Genomic DNA, 21356 nt, shown 5'->3' with positions numbered 1-21356 from the left:
GTGATGACACCAGAAACAATATCTATATCCTTCAACGCAATCTCTGAAGAGAGCTGTGTCCGTCCTTGTACCCGAGGAGCTCACAAACAAAGCAAAGGGTACTTTTTCATTGTTTGCAATGGCCATGAAGAATATGAATAAAATCCATTTTCTTGATTATTAAAGCACAGAGCGAGGCGTGATAGAGGACAAACTGTCACTGCAGCAAAACAGAGAAAAGAGAATGTGATGTAACGGTTGAAACAGTGAAGTGAATGCAAAACAGAGAATGGAGAGCAGGTGCTGCTATTGCCAAACGTCTATATTTGCTTTCCCTTCGGGGCCTCCATTTTAAACAATTTAATTTTGTGGACCAGAGGATCTGCAGTGCCTAATCATGTTCTTTGATTGGCTCAGATCTATTTTTACGCTGTCTTTGGGTCCGTTTGTTCTGCCCACATGCCACTGCAGGGGTGGATACAGCCTGCTCTTCAAAGTAAGCAAACAGCAAAATATTTTACATCAAAAAAAAAAAAAAAAAAAGAAATTTAGTCTGTGCTTAGTCATAATAATCTCTCATCACCATATGGTAACGACATGCGATTACTGAACTATGGCAACTTCAAACGTTGGTAGCGTTCTTAAATTAGTCATTCACAACCTTTTTGTCTTTTTTGTTTGAAAAAGTTCCAAGGTCTATCAAATTTTATTGCGTCGTTGAAAATGTCACAGAAAAAGATCCAAGAAAATAATGAGCTGCTTCACTTAGCTCAAACAGCACAGGTTGAGGGGAGTGTGATTGATTATCACCATGCCAAAGTGAATATTAATGAAGTAAACGTTATAATTTTGTTGAGTATTGGCATTTCTTGACATTTGAGCACAATCCCAAGGCATACCTGAGCTGACTCTGTGGCACTCTGGTTGACTGTTATCGACTAATCTGGCTGGAGGCTGTACTGTCCTTATTTATCAAAACTTTGGAAACACAGCTGCAATGAAAAAAGATTTTATAGCTTTTTTTTTTTTTAATGATGTAACCATATTTTTTGGTAGGACATCAAGGTGACAAGAGCGTTTCAGTTTTTGCACACTTAGATAATTAAGTCCATAACTCATCCTACGGATGCCAAATGTACACCTTTCCCTCAAAGGAACCTGGACGCCTGAATGTTATTTTAAGGAAACTGATAAAATGGCATGGTACCCAATACACACAGAGCACACTGCACAAACCACTGATTAAACAGGTTGAAGAAAGTTTTTTGTGTGTGTGCAGTTCAAATTAAATCAACTGACTTAAAAAATCCCCACAAACTCAAGGACAATATATTTTTGTTCTACTTCTAAGAAGTCATGCAAGTAAAGGGATATTACCAGTACCAGTGTTTTATGAGTGGTATAGAGCTCTTGGAGAATCTGATCCACTATAGAGTTGGTTAGATAGGAAACCACAGACAACTTCACTTCCCTGAGAAGAAGAAGAAGTAGAAGAGGGGGAGGGAGATGAGGGTATGATAAGAAAAAAGTAAATCATGTTACTGTTCTGTCTCATTTGCAAGGAAGCTTCCTAGTTAGTTGGTGCTTTTCAGACATATGGCCACTTAGGAATACCTCATAACACAAGGAAGCACTGGACACATCCTAGTTTGGTTCCTTGATTTGGTAACATTTGAAGGAAACACTGAGCGTTTCCTTTGCTGCGTGGGATATCCCATAGGACCATGCAGCAAACCGTGAACTTTGGTTCTACCCTGCTTTGTCTTCCTACCAGAAGTAACCGAAGTCAGTGGTAGGTAGCTGAAACATTGCTAACATTACATTTACTCTTTCAAGAACCTTCTTGCAAAATCCTACACAATTCTACATTAGTCTTGTGACAATTCCGTCTTACAACAGATTGTCTGTAACATTGTGGACAATGAGGAACTACCAAGAATGCTTCCTAGTAAATACGACAGATTCGCTGTTTCTACCAAACTGTTTTCCTAGCCTTGAACGTTTAACCGGCGCTCACTCGAGAGCTCTGTTGATATCCTCGGCGGCTCTCTCCATCAGGGCGTTGCGGATGGCGGAGCGAGGGATGGAAACTTGCTCAGAGATGGAGGAGAGAGGCGGGTTCAGCCTCTCGGCGGCGGAGCAGGACATGGGACAGAGCTCACGGCACAGAGACACCATGGAGTCCACTATCACCTAGAGACAGACACCCCAAAATGCACATTATTACTGCGTACAACTGATGACACGAGCGGTACTTTTCCAGTGAATCAAGCTCTCATTTTGTCTTTTACACATTCATATATTCAGACTTGTCCATTCTAACCTTCTATTATTCATCCATTGGGTATTCATCAATAATATTTGCTATTTTACCCATTCCTCATGCATGCATTCACTTGCAGGAGTTATCTTTCATTTATCTGCAGAACAGCAACCCATTCATCTATCCATCAACCACAGATTCATTAGCACATGATCTGTTTACACATCCATCCATCCATCCATCCATCAGTCTTTCATCAGTTTACAGTCCGGCACAAACACATCGATGTGGATATTCCCTTGATTTTTTGTTTCTTTTTTTTTTTTTTTTTTTGATTTAAATTACTTTGATATTTGGTCATATGATATGTAGCCTGGTGTTAGTAGTGATGTGAGATGGAGAAGCACATGCAGGGATCTAAATCATGCTCAAGTTAATTTAAAATGTACTTTGAGTCAGCACAGAAGGTAGCCTAAACACATTTCCCAGAACCCTCCTCACAGTATGCTGATTTTGCCCATTTGACGCTTGTGCTACCGCCTCCTTTTGGAAATGGAATAGGATTTAAAAATGCAAAAAAAAAAATGCTCCTTCGTTGTGCATTTAAATGCCACTCTTCAAGTCAAGTAATCAAACCTGCGCCACGCACAGTCACACTCTAGTCATGGGAAATTTAAAAGCAACCAGTCCAGAGCCTGTCTACTGCTTAACAAAACAGGCGCACATCCCCCTCAGCATGCATGAATACATCAGGGATTGTCTGTATCAGGGTGTTTCAAACTTTTTCATTTTCTGGACGACCAGGTAGACTTCCATTAAGCCTCAGGCCCCTTTGGGAATGTGATTTTATCCTAGGAAGTCGGGTAGGAAAAGATTTTGTTTTGTGCGAGGTATTAAACTGTTTAGATATTAGACCTGGGAACTGACACATTCAAAGTGGTGGGATTTTTTTTTTTATTATCACAATTTCCAGTGAATTAAATTATGGAATTAAACTACTCCTGATTTCACTGCCTACCCTCTGGATAATGATCCTGTTTCCACCTATTCATTCATCCCTCCCTGCTTACCTGTAGCTCCTTGTCAGCAGCTTTGGCCAGTTCTCCAGCCAGTGTGTCCAGCCTCTGTTTGACGGGGCCGTCCACTGACAGCACATGGGCCAGCTCACACAGAGACGGATACAGCTAAACACACACACAATTCAGCCAGACAGGGAAGAGAGGGCATCAAAATACGAACATTAACAAAAAACAAACAGCTGACATTCTCAATGTATGCACAGAAAAAGATCTAATTCGCAAATTCTACAAGCACAGAGATGCAAAAAGCAACTACATCGACTGTAGAGTTAATGGGAACATTTGAATTGCAATTTACCTGTTAACTGAACACAGACGCACACACACACAAACACACACACACACACACAGGCACTTACAGCTCTCGAGTTCCTGGCCTCTTTGAGGATTTGCCTTGCGCCCTGGACTTCCTCTCCTTCCTCACAGCCTCTCAGGACACACACCTGCTGCTGCACGCGCACACACAGACGCTCCATCACCTGTACACAGACACACAAACACACACACACACACACACACAGTGCAAAAACACATCCACATGCAAGCACACACCAATATAAAAAGTGTCAGTCAAAGCTGTTAACATCAGTATAAAAATCTTGATGTGTTCACAGCAGTGCACACACACACACACACACACACACACACACAGACACACACACACACCTGTTCAGCTGTGCTTGTAACGAGGCCTTGGTGCAGTCTGAGAGCCTGTTTCTGAGAGAAGCGCTGAGTCTGGTTGTTCCTTAGCAGAGCACGTTGGATCTGTCTCACACACACACACACACGCACACACACACAAAACAAACAAGGAGGGAGAGGAGTCGAGATGACAGGTGTTTACAAAGCACAGTGAGCAGGAGACAGGAGACAAGTCCATTTGCATGGTAATAAGGAGACAGGAGAGGAAATTTTGATCCTCTGGAATAAATGCGATGCCTTTGATTTAGTTTCCTTGACTCAGCAGGTGGAAACGTTTGCTGCTTTGGTTAATCGCAAAGATGAAATCGAGCACCCTTCAAGGTCTTATGAGCTTTACGGACTACATACAGAAAACAAGAATCCCAACCTGGATAAAAGCTGCGTGCACAATATAGACACTCAAAGGGGGTTCTACAAAGCACCAGAAAATGTTCCATTAGGCTTGGATCAGCAGAAAACATTGCGATAATGAAATTTTCCAAACCAGCAGTACTTAAGGACCTTTTTAAAACAACAGTTATTTACTGGGATTTCCCATTTTTTCAAGCAAATCAGAGGGTTCTGTGAGTCACTGCAGTTTTTATGTGAGCCTATTATACGTCAGCTTTCAAAGCAACTACAAGGACACTGAGGAGGCTGAATAGCTGGGACCTGAACTGCAGATGAATCAGTCGCAAAGGCAGCAAACCTATGTGGCAAGGAGAATGGTCTGGAAAATCATGACAGCATACAGTATGCCAAACAGGAGCAAACTGCATCAGTGCAGAGGCGCAGTAGTCACAAGATGAAACCCAGTGACAAGAATAGACTGGCACTTAACAGGATAAGAGTTCAAATATTTAACCCAGAAATGAATTAACATCTCTGTGACACCGTCTCAGATAAACACTACATGCTCTGAGCTTCCCAAAGCTGCTGTTTATGGCAGGGCTGCCACTCAGACACCACTTGTTTGGGATTGGTATGCATGACAGGACACAGGCAGGAGTGGAGCTCCTCCGAAGGCAAAGAGGCGCTGTGTTCAAGCCAAAAAAAAATTACATGTGCTCAAATTAAAGTCTTGGCAGGGGGAAATAGCATTTAGACCATCATGGGACACTAATACTCTCCAGTAAAACCAATACTAGCACTTCCTTGGGGCTGGGTGACCCATCATACCTTGTCAACTCTAGTGGAAAATGAAAAATTAATAAAAACATGAGTGAATGATTAAATTAGGCCTCTAGCTGTGGTGGAAGAACTTTGTATCAGCAGTGGTTCACATATCATACCAGTGATTTGGACCATACCAGCGATTTTGCATGTTTAGCCAAAAAATGTACTTCTCTGCTAATCTTCTCCCGAAGCAAACAGCCATCTTTAAGAACTCCAATATCATTTTTCCTCCCTTTTATCCAGCCACTGGTTTCCATTCATTCCACTAAAGATATGAAAATGAACTTTCAGAGACTTTAAATTTTCTTCACTCCAGTATTCCATCGCTCTACTAAAGTCGCCCACATTATTTTTCCTAAAAGCAGCAGCACTCGTGTGTTTTGAAGCTGAGGCTACTGAGGCTACTATGGCCAAAAGAAAAAAAAAAAAAAGAAAAAATACTGCAAGGAAGAGCAATAACACTTTGCATTACATCCTAAACTGGATTTTGTAGTATGCATCTGTTGTCTTTAGTGTGTTTTTTACATGCTCTGTTTTCCTTGACCCTAGTCTGTTTTCGTCATGCTTGTTTTTTTTTTTTAACCTTGAAAAAGCACGCTCCAGGTCTCCCTAGAAAGAGAGTTTTACCTCAACGGACTCCCTGGTTAAAGGCAGAGTGAGTAGGATTTTCCTAAAAAACAACAGACTACATAGATAAAGATATAGGTTCATACAAAATAATCAATCACAATCATCATCCACTAGAAGTGTGTGTTGGTGTGTGTGTCTGCCCTGTTTTCCATTACCATCCTAGGAAACGAAAAGTCAATGCCAGCGGTCAGCTTAGCCAGAGAGGAGGGGCCAACTTTGAATGCTGGCCCCAAATCCTACTCATTCCGCCTTTGGGGAAAGGTAAAAGAAAAATAAATAAAATACAAATGTTGTGAGCAGCTGTTGTGGGTCTTGCTTAGAGGTTACATGTTTGAGGTTTGAATGCACAGTGAGATGGCTTGTTTGTTAGTGAGTTTGTTAAATACGTTAGGCCTGCATAAGCTCGCTACATTGCCACTTTGGTATTTCAGTCTCAGCCTAACTGTTGAGCGTTAGCTGCTACGTCGTCCTCGCCCTGCAACTTCATAATAGCATAATGCTGCAAATGCTGACAGCACAAACCCAAGGCACACTTTTTGCCTTTCAGTCCCGTCTCACCTTGGTCAAAGCTTGGTCTGTCTTCTCTGGGGCGCTGCGGTGCGCTTGTGTGACATCACTGAGGGGGAGGGGCATGTACTGCAGTGTGAAGTTACTAACAATGAGGGGGGACAAGAAACAAGGTGTGGGAGGGGGGGAAAGAGAAAGGGGGGGAGAAAAGAAAACATGCTTGAGAACTACATCTGCAGTAATAATCAGCATTAGCCTTTAATAAGAACAAACAGAACCCTAACAGCCACAGACAGTGAGGAACTGGTCCCAGAACAGTTGTATCTCTGAATCTCTGATCCCCTAATACGTCCGCACACCCCTGCACACACACGCTCATGTGCAGGCACACCCACACACACTTAAGAAATGACAGTGTATGACTGGCAAGCACGTCAGCGGAGTGATGAAACGCAGTGTAACAGTAAACATTGTATAGTCAGGTTCTCAGATAGTTAACTGGCTTCCATAGTGTTGGAGCTGTGCTTCTTTCAAGGGGTGAATGAATATGTGTGGCTGTGCTGTGTGCGGGGGTGGCTGGGCTTGTGTGTGTGTGTGGCACTGTTCAAAAAAAACGATCCAGTTTTTGTGTGTTCCTCTTCAAAGATTGTGTGTGCATGCGTGCATGTCGGTGCCTAAACATGTGTGTGTGTGTGTGTGTGTGTGTGTGTGTGTGTGTGTGTTCTTCTTACTGCTCCAAGGCTCTCGCCACATCTTGGAAGCCTGTCGCTGTGGTGTTGTTCCGATCCCACGTCACACTCCTGAGAGGGATCAAACCAAAAAGAAATAAGAAAAGACAGGCGGGGAGGGGAACGCAGAGAGAGAGAGAGGGAGAGAGAGAGAGAGTGAGGGAGAGAGGGAAATCAGTCACTTTCAAAAGCCCCTAAAACATCACTTATAGAGAAACTACCACACACACACACAAACACAGGCGCACGCTGGGTGTTAAACCACAGTTACAGTATTTATCGGACCGTGCAGCTGTACAAATACATCGTGCGAGCATTAAACACAAATTTATCGGGACTTTCTTCTGCAAGCGAATGTGTGCGCATAGAATTAGCCCACATCGCAGCATTAGCATTGCATGAACGACCGCAATGCAACTTAATGAGCATCTGTAATTCACAGTGCAGATTCTCCACCTACACTCCACACCGTCTAACTCGTCTTTTTTTTTTTTTTTTTTGTTATATATCACTCATTTTCTGCCCCCCTTTTTTCCCCCCTTTATCCCTCCTCCCCGTCTCCCTCCCCCCCACACGCTCTGCCCTAGAAATTTAATCGGCAAAACCCAAATCTCACTCCTTAGGTGGTCTACCTCTCTCGCCCCCTCAACCCCACCCCCCCACTCCCCTCCCAAAATCCTTTCTAGTCTATATCCAACGATTTCCATTTCTAATGCCGTCTTCCTATCTACCATCTCGCTTTCTTCGTTTCTTTCATTCTTTTCCCAAGCTCTTACTCTCAATCTACCTCCAGGGCGTTGCTACCTCTCTCTTTCTACCTCCATCACTTCCACTTCCCCCCTCCCCCTCGACCTCCATTCCCCGACTTTCCATCTCCTCTCTCACTTGATGGTTGTACATTACATTGTCTGCCTGAAGGGCATTTCTTTCTGTCCGTCTTCTCATTATCCATTCCTTCTTTTCTATCGCCTGGCCTCGCTATGCCTCCAGCTCCGCCCCTCTCACCGTTTTACCTTCTAATCTTCTTCATGTCTTTTTTCCTCCTTCATCTCCTCAGCACGGCATTGATCTCGTTATTCCGCCTCTCCTGTTGAACCTCACATCCTAATTTTCTCTCTACACCAATTCTTTCATCTGTCCATTACAACCATTTTTTTTTTTTTTTTTTGCTATCTCTGTGCTCTCAGTGCTCTGATAAGAGGGAAATCTTTCCATTGCTCGTTTTTTTTTTTTCACTCCCACAAGAGTTCTCATTTTGAGAAAGTGCACACCTGAGAGTGGTGTTGATCTGCAGGGCCTTGCTGAGCATCTTCGCTCCGGGGTCCTCCAGGCTGTTGCCGCTGAGGTCCACCCTGCGCAGACAGGCGTTCGAACCCAGGGCGTTGACCAGCACTGTCCCCCGCTGGCGAAGCCTAGAGTCGGCCAGGGAGAGGGACTGCAGGGCCTGGAGGACGCAGAGAGGAGAGGGATGAGGAGCAAAGAGATGGAGAAGTGAGAGAATATAGAAAACAGAACCTGAGGGGGTGATATATGTATACATAGACACCAAAATCATCCACGTGTCCCCAGCAGATCACTGGCTCCACTCTTAGTAACACATCATCCAAAATAAGAAGAGTGACCATTTAGTAATAAATTGTTGTTGATGGATTTTACTCTATGGCCTGGGAGACTCATAAATTTTAAAAACGGAACATAATTAACTTAATTTAGCTATTCATCTGCTTAACAGTGATTTTTTTTTTTTGTTTTTTTTTATTATTTTTTTTTTTTTTTTTTGTCGCACAGGTTTCCCATAATCCACCACTTTCACTTCCTTGGGAAACAGGGAAAAGTAGTCACTGGTAGGTCAAAATTATGGTTAAATTATAAAAAATAATAGCTGTGTTTGTTAATGGTTATAATTTTCTCACTGCTATGATGATGCTAGTTGCCTACTATTATTTACCATAGTGTATGGTGAAGTGTTAGCACAGACCACCAGACTAAATAATCTACCGTAGACAAATGGATGATTTCCTCATAATCCCATCACTTAAGGGCTAAATTGACCAACAGGTCAATTTACCAAAAACCTACTGCACTCCTTTGAACATACATGCTTTTGCCCGTCTGTGCTCCTGTGCGTGAACGTGCTTGTGCACGAGCCTCGCCTCTTGCTTGGTGAGTGTGCACGATTGTGAGCTATCACCATCAACACTGATAAATAATTGAGTAAGCTACTTGTCATGCTGGATTTGCAGAGCAGAGAGCAGAGAGAGAGCCTCAGGAGCCTTGAGAATAAACTGAGACCAAATGAATCATTCACTGGGCCTGCAGAGAACATAACTCCTACTGTATATGTGCGTTTTTCTGTGCATGTTTGCATCTTGCATATGTGGCAGGTGGGAAATGAGATTGATGTTGTATGTGCACGAATGAGGATACATGAATTTAAATACTGAAGGGTGTGTGTGTGTGTGTGTGGTTGCATGTGTTTGTGCAGATGCAGCTGCAAATCTCTGTGTATACACACATCTGTAGGCTTACATCTGTGCGTAATGCAATGAAGGATTTGTGTGTGATGCGTGTGTGCCTGAGCACACGTGTACAGTGTGTTACATAATCCAACTCACACACTCTTCCTCTTGCACCAGCTGAACTAGTTTCTGCAGAGTTTCATCCAACACCCTGAGGAAATAGAGAGAAGAAGAAAACATTCATTATCATCCTCCTATCCACCACTTATATTAGTGAATGCCAGCACCCGGCCTGGTCCTAACCTGCCCTTGGTGTTGAAGTTCTTCCCCAGCATCAGGTGTTTGAGGGACGGGTGTCTGGAGAAGGATGGGATGACGGCCAGTAAGTCAGCATCTAAACCTGCATACAAAACATACTACATTTAGATAGAATACCACACAGTATGGTGCTTTGGTGTAAATGCATGTCCAGACTAAAGTGAATTTAATCTTTTATGTGTTGGATTGGATAAGACGGCACGCATGAAACATTCATGATCATGTGGGGCAGATAAGAGTTTGTCCTGAACATAAATCGCCAGCCGCAAGACAACAAGACAGGACTGAACTCATGTTTAAATTAGCTCAAGTGTAAATTAATAAATATTTTCTGCCTCGTAACAGAAAATGTCCATAGTTTTTCTGTCAGGGGTTTATAGAGCTGTTCATCATTACTGGTGTTTCAACAATTTCTTTCCCAGATGCTGAGATTTTTGGCTTTCAGAGCTCTCATTCTGGCCCTGCACGCTGATCTGGAACATTAACTCCCCGCCCACTGAAATTTCAAAATACTTTCCATCAAACCCCCTGCCCAATCCTCCCAAACACACATTTTCTCTTCTTTCATTTTCATTTTCACAAAAAAAAAAACACAACACAATAAACCATAAATGTGATTCCAAACTTGTTCACAAGAAAATTAACACAGAAACAAGCCAGGAAATGAAAATGAGAAAACACAATTGCAAAAAAAAAAAAGAGCTGGAAAACAAGAAACCAGAGAAACGCAGGTGATGGTACTGCCATGATATCAGCTGACTTGGTTTGATTATGTAAAACAGTCATTTTCACGCTGAGATCCCACACGTTACTCTTGTACCCTTGTTCTCAGTTCAGCGCTTTCTGGCTCAGATTTTGGCTAAGCGGTCCCAATGGCCGCTTAGCAAGCGCATGACACGCAAATTAGGTCACCTCCAATTGACCCACTCAGCTCATAAGTTAATCCAGTTGGTAGTAATAATGCACCAATACACTGGCTTGCCAACCACCGAAGAAGCAGAAAAAGGAAGAAGAAAAAACAACAGCAACGACAACAACAACAACAACAATAATAATAATAAAAACAAAACCAGCAAGTATTATTATTATTATTATTATTATTATTATTATTAGTCATAGTAGTAGTAGTAGTAGAATAAACTTTATTTATATAGCACCTTTAATGTTATGAAATGCTTCACAAGAGAAATAGAAGACAACAGAGGACACAAGGAGCAAAACGTACCAGGGAAAATTTAAGCAATGAGACAATAAAAACCTAAAATGATGATGAAGAAGGAGGAGGAGCAGGAGGAAGGAGGTGGAAGAAGATGGAAAGGGGAAGAAAGAAGTGGAAGAAGAGGAAGAAGAAGAAGAAGAAGAAGAAGTAGAAGAAGAAGAAGAAGAAGAAGAAAGAGGAGGATGAGGAAGAAGTAGTAGGAAAGAGGAAGAAGGATTTTTCAGTAAAGATACTAACTGCATGAAATGATAAAACAAACCCTCCTCATTAATAGTTTCCTTGCATGCAGCTCTGTTGTATTATTTATTTATTTCAGTTTTCTCTCATTTGTGGTTTGCTTTTCCTTATTTACAGGTTTGGTATTACATGTGCTGTTTGTGAAGTTTTTTGCTTTTCGACTTTTCTGGCCCTGTATCACCTCCACCGTTTCCGCGCAGCAGGATGAAGAACCCTATTCTCAAGCGAAAACAAACAAATTGGATTTCTGCTCTAATTAGCCGGCTTAGTCGCCTCTGCTGTGAAAATGTGGCTTTATTGCTTGTGTCAATTACAGGCCAGGTTTCCTCGGGGGAAGAAGAAGGATGGAGGTGGGACCTGCGTCCAAAACTTGTGGAGGAGGAGAGAAACTGTGCTGAGGCTGCTGCAATTCCAAGAGGCTGGATAAAGGTGTGTCTGTGAGTGTATGTGCATGTGTGCGCCTCACCATTATCCGATATGTCCAGGGTCCCCACACATGAAACTCGAGGAAACAACTCCTGAATCACGCCAGCACCTGCCGACCTCAGCTGAGAGAGAGAGAGACAGAAAATAATGTAAAAGTAACAAGTGTTAATCCACAAAGAGAAAACTGAATACACTAAAAGAGAAAGTAGCAAATACACCAGCAATGGCAACATCGATTGGCGGGCCGTACCTCACAGCTGCTGATGTCCAGGTGGAGGTCGGTGATATGAGGGTTATTGGACAGGCCTAAGAACAGAGCTCTGAGGGGAAATAAAGGAAGGGTGGAATGGAGAAGGGCAGAGAGAGGACGGATAAGCAGAGAAGAAGAACCAAAGTCAATTGATGGACAAAGGCAAGGGGATGATGAGGGAATAAAACATGAGAGAAAGAAGAGATCAGTCCCGCATAAATCCAATTGATGTTTCTTTTTTTTTTTTTCTCTCAACGGATCATCCAAAACCATCCCACCCCATCCCATACCGCCCCATCCTGCATTCTCCCCCTGCACACCTAAAAGTTTTAGAGCCATCTTAACGGATTTAGAGCAAAGTAGCTTAAAAAAGATGATTCACTACGTCTCTGCTGAAAATTACCGAAAACCTTCAATATTTATTCAGGAAGAGTGGCCAATTGTTGCACATTAGCACACACAAACTGCTTACACAACAACCTACTCAGAGGGAAAATTGCACTTGACAACAAGGCTCCGTCGGAGGTTGTTTTTGCACAATGAAAACACGTTTAAGAATTCATGTGCCGTGAGGAGGTAATGAAGAGACACGCTATGTGGGGAGTCCAGTCCATCCATTTTGGCTGGGATCCATCATGCAGTACACAACCACCTTGACTGTTGGCGCTTCCCTTTGTTTACTTCATTATTGATTGTGTTTTTTGGCTGTGTGAAGCTAACAGCAGGCAGCACACCTGACAGGCACCGGCAATCCTGGATGGAGCTGGTAGGGATTCAGGCTTTTGCTCAAAGACACTTCAGAAAGGCGGATGCCTGCCGGTGCTGAAGCTTGAATCTGGGTGCAAAGGTTCAAGTATGGTCTAATAAAACAACCAGCAGAACATCATTCTACTGCTACGAATCAGAGTCTTTTATCTACTGGGACTGCCGTTGCTAAAACCTCACTGATGCTTTGGATACAAGCCGCAAGGGTATATAGTATTTTAATATTCAGGCCAGAAATAATAAAAACATAAGAATATCACCCGCAGGAGAGTGTTCCCACTGGCCTGATGGTGGATTACCAATTTCCTCTCAAGGCCAGCTTGCATCAAGTATGCATTACAATTGGAGTAATGGCCAGGGAACAGCGTGTTTCAGGGATGCATGAGATCATACACGTGGATTCTTAAAATGTGAGGCTATCCTCTTTAGCTCTTTTCCTAGTTTTTTTTACTGCATGGACCCAAACTTAAAAGGCTTTCAGGACCGACCCCTTACACTATATGTGTCGTTTAGTGGATCCTTTTATCTGAAGTATGTTATAGCACCACGAGAGAGAGAGAGAGAGAGAGAGAGAGAGAGAGAGAGAGAGAGAGAGAGAGAGAGAGAGAGAGAGTGTGTGTGTATATATATAAATATTCTTTTTTCTTTTTTTTTTTAGCATGGGTGGGAGACCAGCTCATAATCTTGACACTGTTGATACCACACTCTGACAGCTGAGCTATACAGGACCAGAACTTATCATCCAATTCAAATTCCACAGCCTCTCTGTGAACTGGCTCTTTCATTAAATAGTTATGCAAACATGATAAATGCCGATAACACAACATACTGTTCCCAGTATATTCTTTTGCTACTGTATAGTTGCACTAGACTGAACTCTTAAACACAAAACAGGCCTGTAGCCATTGAAATACTTTTCGTAAAGCCCATTTTACGAAAGTCCACATGTATCTTGAGTCCAGATTGTGCCTCAAAGGAAAATTCCACCCTAAAACACATAGACACTTTTTAAAAACATGGACTGGTGACTTATATTGTGTTTCTGGCACCATTTCTCCCTCTCTTTTGGGGGTATTTATGTTTTTTCATTGACTAACTCCCCAAATGCAATGTACATAGAGAGCAGCTACAATGAATGTTAATGGGGAAAAGAGGAATGTTGACCCTCTTCTGCGCTGAATTTCTCCCTGGATGTGTGTTTAACATTGCTGAAAATCAGTGAGTCTATAAAGAAGCTGTTGCGGATTTAGTTTTAGTAGTTGACATTGAAACAGCTATTTTACATTGTTTTTCCTATTAAATCCCATTAGGGCTGTCTAAATGACATCTCTGGATTCACATTTGGTTAGCCGCAGAAGCACCAGAAAAACAATATAAATCGGAAAACCTAGGTTTTAAGTAGTGTTAATGTGTTTTAGGCCGGATTTTTCCTTTAAAACTCAATTACAGTTTTTCCCATGCACTGAAATTGATTTCTTCGGCCCTCATGAAAATGCAAATGTGCACATTATTCGCTACAATAAAATTCATGGCCTTTAAAAGTGACAGTATAGACTTAGTCTCGCCTTTTCCCCATCCACAAGCAACCGGACAGTCCATTAGACAGGTAATACATTTCCATTGTGCTGCTAATGTGGCCAAATGGATCTGAGACAAAGGCCGGATGCTAGATAGCGGTTTGGAGTGTCAGATCTTCAATACATTTTGGGTGCATTTAAATATGAATATCATGTATTTTGTGCAATCCAATTAGCCTGATCAGTACGGTACATATTAATGCTACATGGAAAGGGGGTTAATCATTGTTTAAAATTTATGTAGTTGAAGACGTCAACCAGGATTTATGACTGTGTCTTTTTAGGTTGTTGCTACAGTCCCACTCTTCCTTGTAAACCAATGAATTTTAACTAAGGCTTGTTGCAGTGGTCACTTTAAATCCTTGTCCGCAACACTGACTCACCTAAGAGAATCAGGAGGGACCTTCATGGAGGCCAGGCTGACGTGGGTCAGGCTGAACGCTGAGCTAAAGAACTGGCGGAAGGTTGGCAGGGAATCCCTTGCTTTCCTGGAAGAAGAAAGGGAGAGGAAGACAGACGGAGAGACAGACAGAAAAAGAGAGAGAACACTGAGAAACAAGGGGCAAAGGGAGCAGCAAACAGAGCAGAGTATGAGCAGCAAAGATGGGGTGAGACTCTGGGAGTCAGAACGACAGAAAACCAAAGAAGAAGTGAGAGAATGACGACGAGACAAGGACAGATAAGAGGCTGAGCGAGACAAGAAAAGAGGGTGACAGAGGGAAGCGATATACTGATAGTGAGTGACAGAGAGTTTGCAGCAGACGGGCAGTGAAACAACCGAGAGAGAGAGAGAGAGTGAAACAGTGGAGAACAGAGAGAGAGAGGCAGAAAGACGGAGAGATAGAAAGTCTGTGCGGGCAGATGCTTGCTGTGACATTTAGGTCAGTATTATATCAACCAGACACCGTGAAAAGGTGAGGCTGGCATTAATTACTGCCACCAGTTAAAAAGGTAACGCTGACCAATTATCCAACCATCTGCTTGGCATACACAGTACATTAGCCTGTCATCAGGAAAGGATGGATAGTAGACAGAGAAAGACAGTACATGCACATAATTCTGTGTGTGTGTGTGTGTGTGTGTGTGTGTGTGTGTGTGTGTGTGTGTGTGTGTGTGTGTGTGTGTGTGTACAAAAGCCCCCAGAGTCACAGTACATAAGGGAGCTATCCGAGCATTGACGAGATAGTTGTAAAAACATTGGATGTGAACTGTGTTTAGAACTTGTCAAAGCAGCCAATCTGCCATTTCAGCCCCCACTGCACAAATAACTCACCACAGGGGGGAGGGGGAGGAGGAGGAGGAGGAGGAGGGGGAACAGAGGCAGCCCGGGAAGGAGAAGGTGATGAGAGAGAGAGAGAAGGGGGAGAGTGGGGATTAATTCATCTTTCAGAGCAATACGGTTGGGTTGGGGGCAGAGCAACGCCGGCTACTTCTCTTCGGGAGGCTGATATGTCGCTGCTTGTTGTGTGCCGCGGTGCACACAGGCCTTTTTTTTTTTTTTTGGTTACTTGTTCATCTTCAACCTGGCAAACAATGGAAATTGCTTTTGAAGACTGGGGCACTTGGCAGCAGCACTTCACATCTATCGAAGCCTCTCCTCGCCGCTGAAAGGATCATTCTATTCCTGAACTATTTCCATTCCCCAGCGGCCGGACAAAACAGACGATCGGCCAAGTCGCAGATCCTGTTGACAGCTTAGATATTCGACTTACAACAATAAGGAAGGCACAAGCAGCTGGCACGAGCAAACTGTTTCGTTTTTTTTTTTTTTTTTTCCTCTGCTCTATGATTTCCAACTAAAGACTGAAGCATGAATCTGCCTTGAGGGTTGAGAAAAAAATAAGACACGCAAGTAGCAAGTGGCAAGGAAGGGGAAATTTGAGATGAGGAAAAAAAGAGATGAAGGCAGAAAAGAGAAATGTGAGGAAATCAAATGTGTGTGGGGGGGATGGAAAGGTCATCAGGAAGGGAGGAAGGGAAGCAAAAAAAAAAAAAAAGCAGAGAGATTAAGATATGGAGACAGTCGACTGGGAGAAAGCGAGGCAGCTGCTTTACAAGCTCATGTGACTGCATTCTACTCTGCTAACGTCCCAATGGCCAGGACACAAGCACTTCTTTGACCCATTTGTAATGATTAGCATACAGGCTGTCAGGACTCCACGGGTACAGATTGGCTTGTGTCGCATAAGCAGATACACTGTCACTGTCTCACACACACACGCACAGTTCTCTGGGGTGCTGTATCAGCAACTGCTTCCCGCACATGTACATGTGTGCGTAACTGTATCTACATACATTGAGGCATGTATGCATTGTTTCTCAGGCATGGAGCTATATCTGTGTGTGCATGATGGGAGGATGAAGGCAGGGGTGGCGGCCCATTCCATATTCATGAGCCGCGGCCAGGCGGGTCTTATCAGCTCGGTTCAGCTTTGTGGCACCGTGTTGTCACCACAACACCGCACTCGGCCAAAACTCATTTAATACCACAAGACCCGTGACCGGCAGGGACAGTAGGATGAAGTATGAACAGAGGAAGAGGGCTGTGAAGAGAGGAGAAAGCAGGAGGAGGTGGGAGGGAAAGGGGAGGGGGCGGGGCGGAGAGATGCGAGGGGGAAGAGAGGTGGAAGGGTGAGAGGGAAGCGAGGAGTGAAGGGCAGAGAGCGTGACGGAAGGAAGGAGAGAGAAAATGGATGAGGAGAGAGGAAGAGAAGGATGAAAAGGAGAAGGAGGAGAGAGGAAGGAAAAAAGAGATGGAGAGATGAGGTGAGATAAGGGAGAGCAACAGAGGGGCTGAGAGAGAGGAGGAAAACCATGGATGGATAGCAGGTGAAAGGGGAAAAAAAAATAAAAAAAAGTCAGGAAAGAGAAAGAAGATAAGGCACGGATTTCATCAGGAACACATGCAGAGACAGTCTGTCCTCCCATTAGAAATCAATGGGAATCGTGCGTCCGAGAACTAAAGCAGCAACATTCACATTCTAGCGTGAAATCCCTGGGAAAACAGGAGGGTGGTGTGCCAGAGAGAGAGAGAGAGAGAGAAAGAGACAGATGTGCAGAAAGAAGGGAGGATAGATAGCATGAGGGAAAGCGATGGATACAAGAAGAGGTAGAGAAAGAGAGAGATGCTCGTGCGAGAGCCTGGGGATTGGAACAATAATTCCCTTCTAAAATTAGTCTCATTTTCACCAACTTCTTTCTCTGTAATGCTATAATGTAATGTGCTGAGCAGCGAAGCTCCTGGGCTCCTGGGGGACATGACATGATGAGAGCTAGAGCTGCTTCTGCCTGCTAGCTAGGTAAACACAGACACACACACACACACGCACGCACACACACACACATCTGATGCACACGCACATCTGCACCCAAACAAACAAGTGCACAAAAAAGACTTGACAGACATGAAACTTGTTAGCAAACAGACGTTTGTGCACACAAAGACAATACATAGTGAGTACTCTCTTACACGCACACACACACACACACACACACAAAGCCAGAACAAATGAGGGGGCGAGTCGAGCGCACGCTAATTCCGTCAGTGAGGTCCGGGGCTAAACACTAATCTATGGGAGAAAATAAATGATGATGCTTGCTCTGCACCGCGCCTCCTGACTGGAATTCCTCCAGAGTTGTTTGGCTGAGTCAGAAGAAGACAACAAATGTGTTTGTGCCGTTTTATAAAAACAGCTTTTACAGGGATTTACACTCAGCAGGCGCGGCAGAGGTGAACGCCCACCTGTGAGAGAAGGAGTTCTTGGACAGGTTCAGGTAGGAGAGGTCGGCACAGCAGCCTCGCAGCAAGGCTCCGAACAACTGGCACAGAGACAGACAGAGAGAGAGAGAGAGAGAGAGAGAGAGAGACAAATGGGCAGCGTTACGTTCACTATGCCATATGTAACTGTGTTGTATAACAGTTATTTTGGCTCTTGAACATTGTACAAATGGTTTTAGCACAGAGTGCAGCTGACACAAAATGCAATTTAGAACAGCCTAAAAAAAAATGATGCTACTTCTTTCTGGGCCAAAGCCTCTTAAATAAAAACATCAGTTAATACATCATGTCCATGAGGACATTAGCATTATGTATGGCAAAATAGAAATGCAATTGCATGGATGCCTGCCTGCAAACTTCAGCAATGTCTGACAGAGAGGAGCAACAATAGCACTGCAGGTTGGAAGCATGGACTAAGAAAAGAATAAAGGCTTTGCGGCTGCATCCCAAATCTCTGATCAGACTTATTATCCACCTGAGTGGAGTTTCCAGTGCAGAAGAAGCTACTGGCAAATAATATCTAAACAACAGCCAGGCTATAAAAAGAGAAATACCTGTAAAAGATTGCTGTGGTGCAGCTGGATCAAATCAGTAATGATAAAACCAATGCACAGTCTGGTGAGCTAGCTTTGTTTCTAAATTCAAGAAACTGTGACACGGTAAATTGGATTGTATAGTCTTTGTTTCTACTCCAAAATACAAGCTATAACTTGAGAAGAGACAGCAAAGGTAACCAAAGTAATAACCAAGCCACTAGCTTGTACTAAATATGTTAGCTATCGTGCATCCAACGTGGCGGTTAAAATAGCTTATGATTATCCGACCAGTTAACTCGCTAACAAGCTGGAATTATCTTAACACAAAATTAATGTATCAGAATGATCAGTTCCCAGTCAAAAGGGAACAGATTTTAAACATGGCTATTTGATTCTGTTAAAAGAAACATATGGTACAACCTGAGCTGAGGGTCTCGAATATGGCTGATATCACAGACCTTCCCTCGGGGAGATAGTAATGATTGGTTGAAAACATGTTTGGTTGAAACACCACGGGCAAGCAGTGAGCCCCGCAGGCGGTTTCATCTGAAGGGAGGTCTATAGAGGAGATGCACTGGTACACTGAGCAAACCATTCTTAAGAAAATGGTTTGTTACCTAATAAATGTACCTTGCTGACACTCACACCCAACATATTCCTCATGACATGATCATTTCAGAGACAGCCATGATGAGGCCGTTTAGGAATCAGATGCTCTTTAGAGACAGCAGCTGAGTGCGTGCCTGCTGAAACATTCGAGAGGGCTTCATGGCGTCCCAGACGGATATGATTGGCTTTAAATGGTGCATGTGGTCCAGCCGGCTGTTACACTTTTGCCAGTGCTGAAACCCATGAGTCTCCTATCTCCTGCTTATATAGAAAATCTCTGTTGATGCGTCACTTGGAAGCCCTCTATAAAAAGTTGCAGGTTCAAATTGAGGGATCCAGCACGTAAAGTGACTGCTGGTCAAACACAAGCAAAACAGCACTGCATGTTTTTTTTTATTATTTTATTTTAAGGTTTTTTTAGCCTGCTTTTGTACCATATGGCTGAGTTTGCAGAGGGCAATACAATGGCTGCCATTTAGTTTAGACAACCACAGCCAGGCCTTTGAAAGTCTATTTAGTCCATTTTTGTGTGCCAAAGCACAAAACATTATCTGAAGTGATTGTGGTGAGCTCTTCCAAACGGCACTCTCTGCAGGTTTAAACACTCCCTTGCAAATATCTGCAAACATTATTTGTCCGAGGTGTGCTGCAGAGCGTACTGGTGAAGATACTTCTGAGTATGGCATTTCATGGTCACCAGCTCCAGCAGCTTCTGCAGCGTGGCTGGCACCGTGCTGCTCCCAATCATTTATTCATTCTGTAAAAGCTGTGTGTTATGGAGGCTGATAATCTGTCAGAGAAGTCTACTAATTCCTGATGGCAGGACCAAATGGGCAATAAAGGGCTGTAATTGTGCTGCACTGAATCAAAGTCAGGCTGAAGCCAAAGCAGGAAAAAAAAGCAATTACTTGGAGCTCTTCAGCAGTTTGTAATAACGAATATTTATCAAATATCAAGTTTCATACTCAAAACTATTTGAAAACAGTAGCATCCAGAAACCGCGTGGAAGACAAAGTGCACTTTATCACCTACGCTATCTCTGCCTAGATCATCAACAAAACATGATGCAGCATCTCAATTCAGCCATTCAGACATTCAAATTAAACTTTCATCTTGTGAGGTTATCACTCCATTTCAAACTAGAGGGCTATGGATGCACAAAGTACTAAAATGGATGCAAAGAAACCTGACACATCCTTAAAACGAGGTTAAATGTGTTTGTAAGACATAAATATGCTCTAAACAAATATGACAGCCATCAAAACCTCAATTCCTGTTCGACTTTAAATACCACTGCATCCCTTGCAAGAGGTTAAACCAACAGACGAATCCATTTTTCACTGGCAGTGTGATCCATCATGCAAATTGACTAATCAATATTCACCATCGTTAGTACGTCAGTGCAGATTAAAACAGGAACTTATTAATAATTCAATCCTAAAGCCCCCTGCTAAAAAAAAAAAAAAAAACAGATTCTCCCTGAGATAGTTGTTCTCGAAAGAATAGATTACAACTGACAAAACACGACATGAAACAGCTACCACCGAGTGCACTCTTTTCATCTCAAAGGAGTTTTAGAGAGAGAAGAAAGGCAGAGAAGTTTCTGAACTCCCAAATAAAGAGGAATAGATGCATCTGCTTGCGCACTAAAATTCAATACAATATTCATGGCTCACATAAGTGTGAGCTGAGTGGGGGTGGGGGCTTTCATTTTACAGCGTGGACTGTTCCTCCCTGAAACAGATATACGGCAGTGGGGTTTGCAGACAGACTGTTTTACAAGTTCCCTAATAAGCTCCTAGGTGTTTCAAACTGCTCAACCGAAGTGAAGTGCGCCGAGGAGAGTAGTTACCCGACAAGGGAAAGCATTAGCAAACCATCACAGCTCAGCGCAAAGCATTGTGGTTAAGCAGGGCACAGAGCACCATATCGGGAACGGCACTGAATCGGGTAGTTAAAACGCTGTAAACAGAAGGCTCTCCCCAAGGGGATCAACAAAGTGTCACTTTATTATTAAAAACATCATTAATGTCTGTTCTATCAAAACATACATCTTCCTACTGCTTGGTAAACGCTCCAAAACAACACTGACAAAAAGGCCAGCAACTGGACAGAATCACTCAAACAGCCTCCACAAAC

At 43.2% G+C, this 21356-nt stretch overlaps 1 protein-coding gene across 5 annotated transcripts in view; it reads right to left on the bottom strand.

The window, feature by feature from the left end:
* The window catches only part of carmil3 (capping protein regulator and myosin 1 linker 3), a 63492-nt gene that overhangs the window by 12122 nt on the left and 30014 nt on the right, over positions 1 to 21356 (bottom strand). For 3 of the 5 annotated variants that reach the window (XM_030075438.1, XM_030075435.1, XM_030075434.1), the window contains exons 15-28: positions 18037 to 18113; positions 14678 to 14782; positions 11953 to 12022; positions 11743 to 11824; positions 9806 to 9902; positions 9659 to 9713; positions 8315 to 8487; positions 7047 to 7115; positions 6367 to 6460; positions 3988 to 4086; positions 3681 to 3800; positions 3313 to 3426; positions 1997 to 2172; positions 1357 to 1450 (exon numbers count right to left, since the gene is read on the bottom strand). In XM_030075438.1, the coding sequence (XP_029931298.1) occupies positions 1357 to 1450; positions 1997 to 2172; positions 3313 to 3426; positions 3681 to 3800; positions 3988 to 4086; positions 6367 to 6460; positions 7047 to 7115; positions 8315 to 8487; positions 9659 to 9713; positions 9806 to 9902; positions 11743 to 11824; positions 11953 to 12022; positions 14678 to 14782; positions 18037 to 18113 (1425 nt within the window). The remainder of the gene's footprint in view (positions 1 to 1356; positions 1451 to 1996; positions 2173 to 3312; positions 3427 to 3680; positions 3801 to 3987; positions 4087 to 6366; positions 6461 to 7046; positions 7116 to 8314; positions 8488 to 9658; positions 9714 to 9805; positions 9903 to 11742; positions 11825 to 11952; positions 12023 to 14677; positions 14783 to 18036; positions 18114 to 21356) is intronic. The other 2 variants (XM_030075436.1, XM_030075437.1) reach the window with 1 other exon arrangement.

This window comes from Myripristis murdjan, chromosome 17 (assembly GCF_902150065.1).
Source record: "Myripristis murdjan chromosome 17, fMyrMur1.1, whole genome shotgun sequence".
Classification (NCBI taxonomy): domain Eukaryota; kingdom Metazoa; phylum Chordata; class Actinopteri; order Holocentriformes; family Holocentridae; genus Myripristis; species Myripristis murdjan.
The sequence above is the reverse complement of the archived record's forward strand: the minus strand, read 5'-3'. Positions and strand labels throughout refer to the sequence as shown.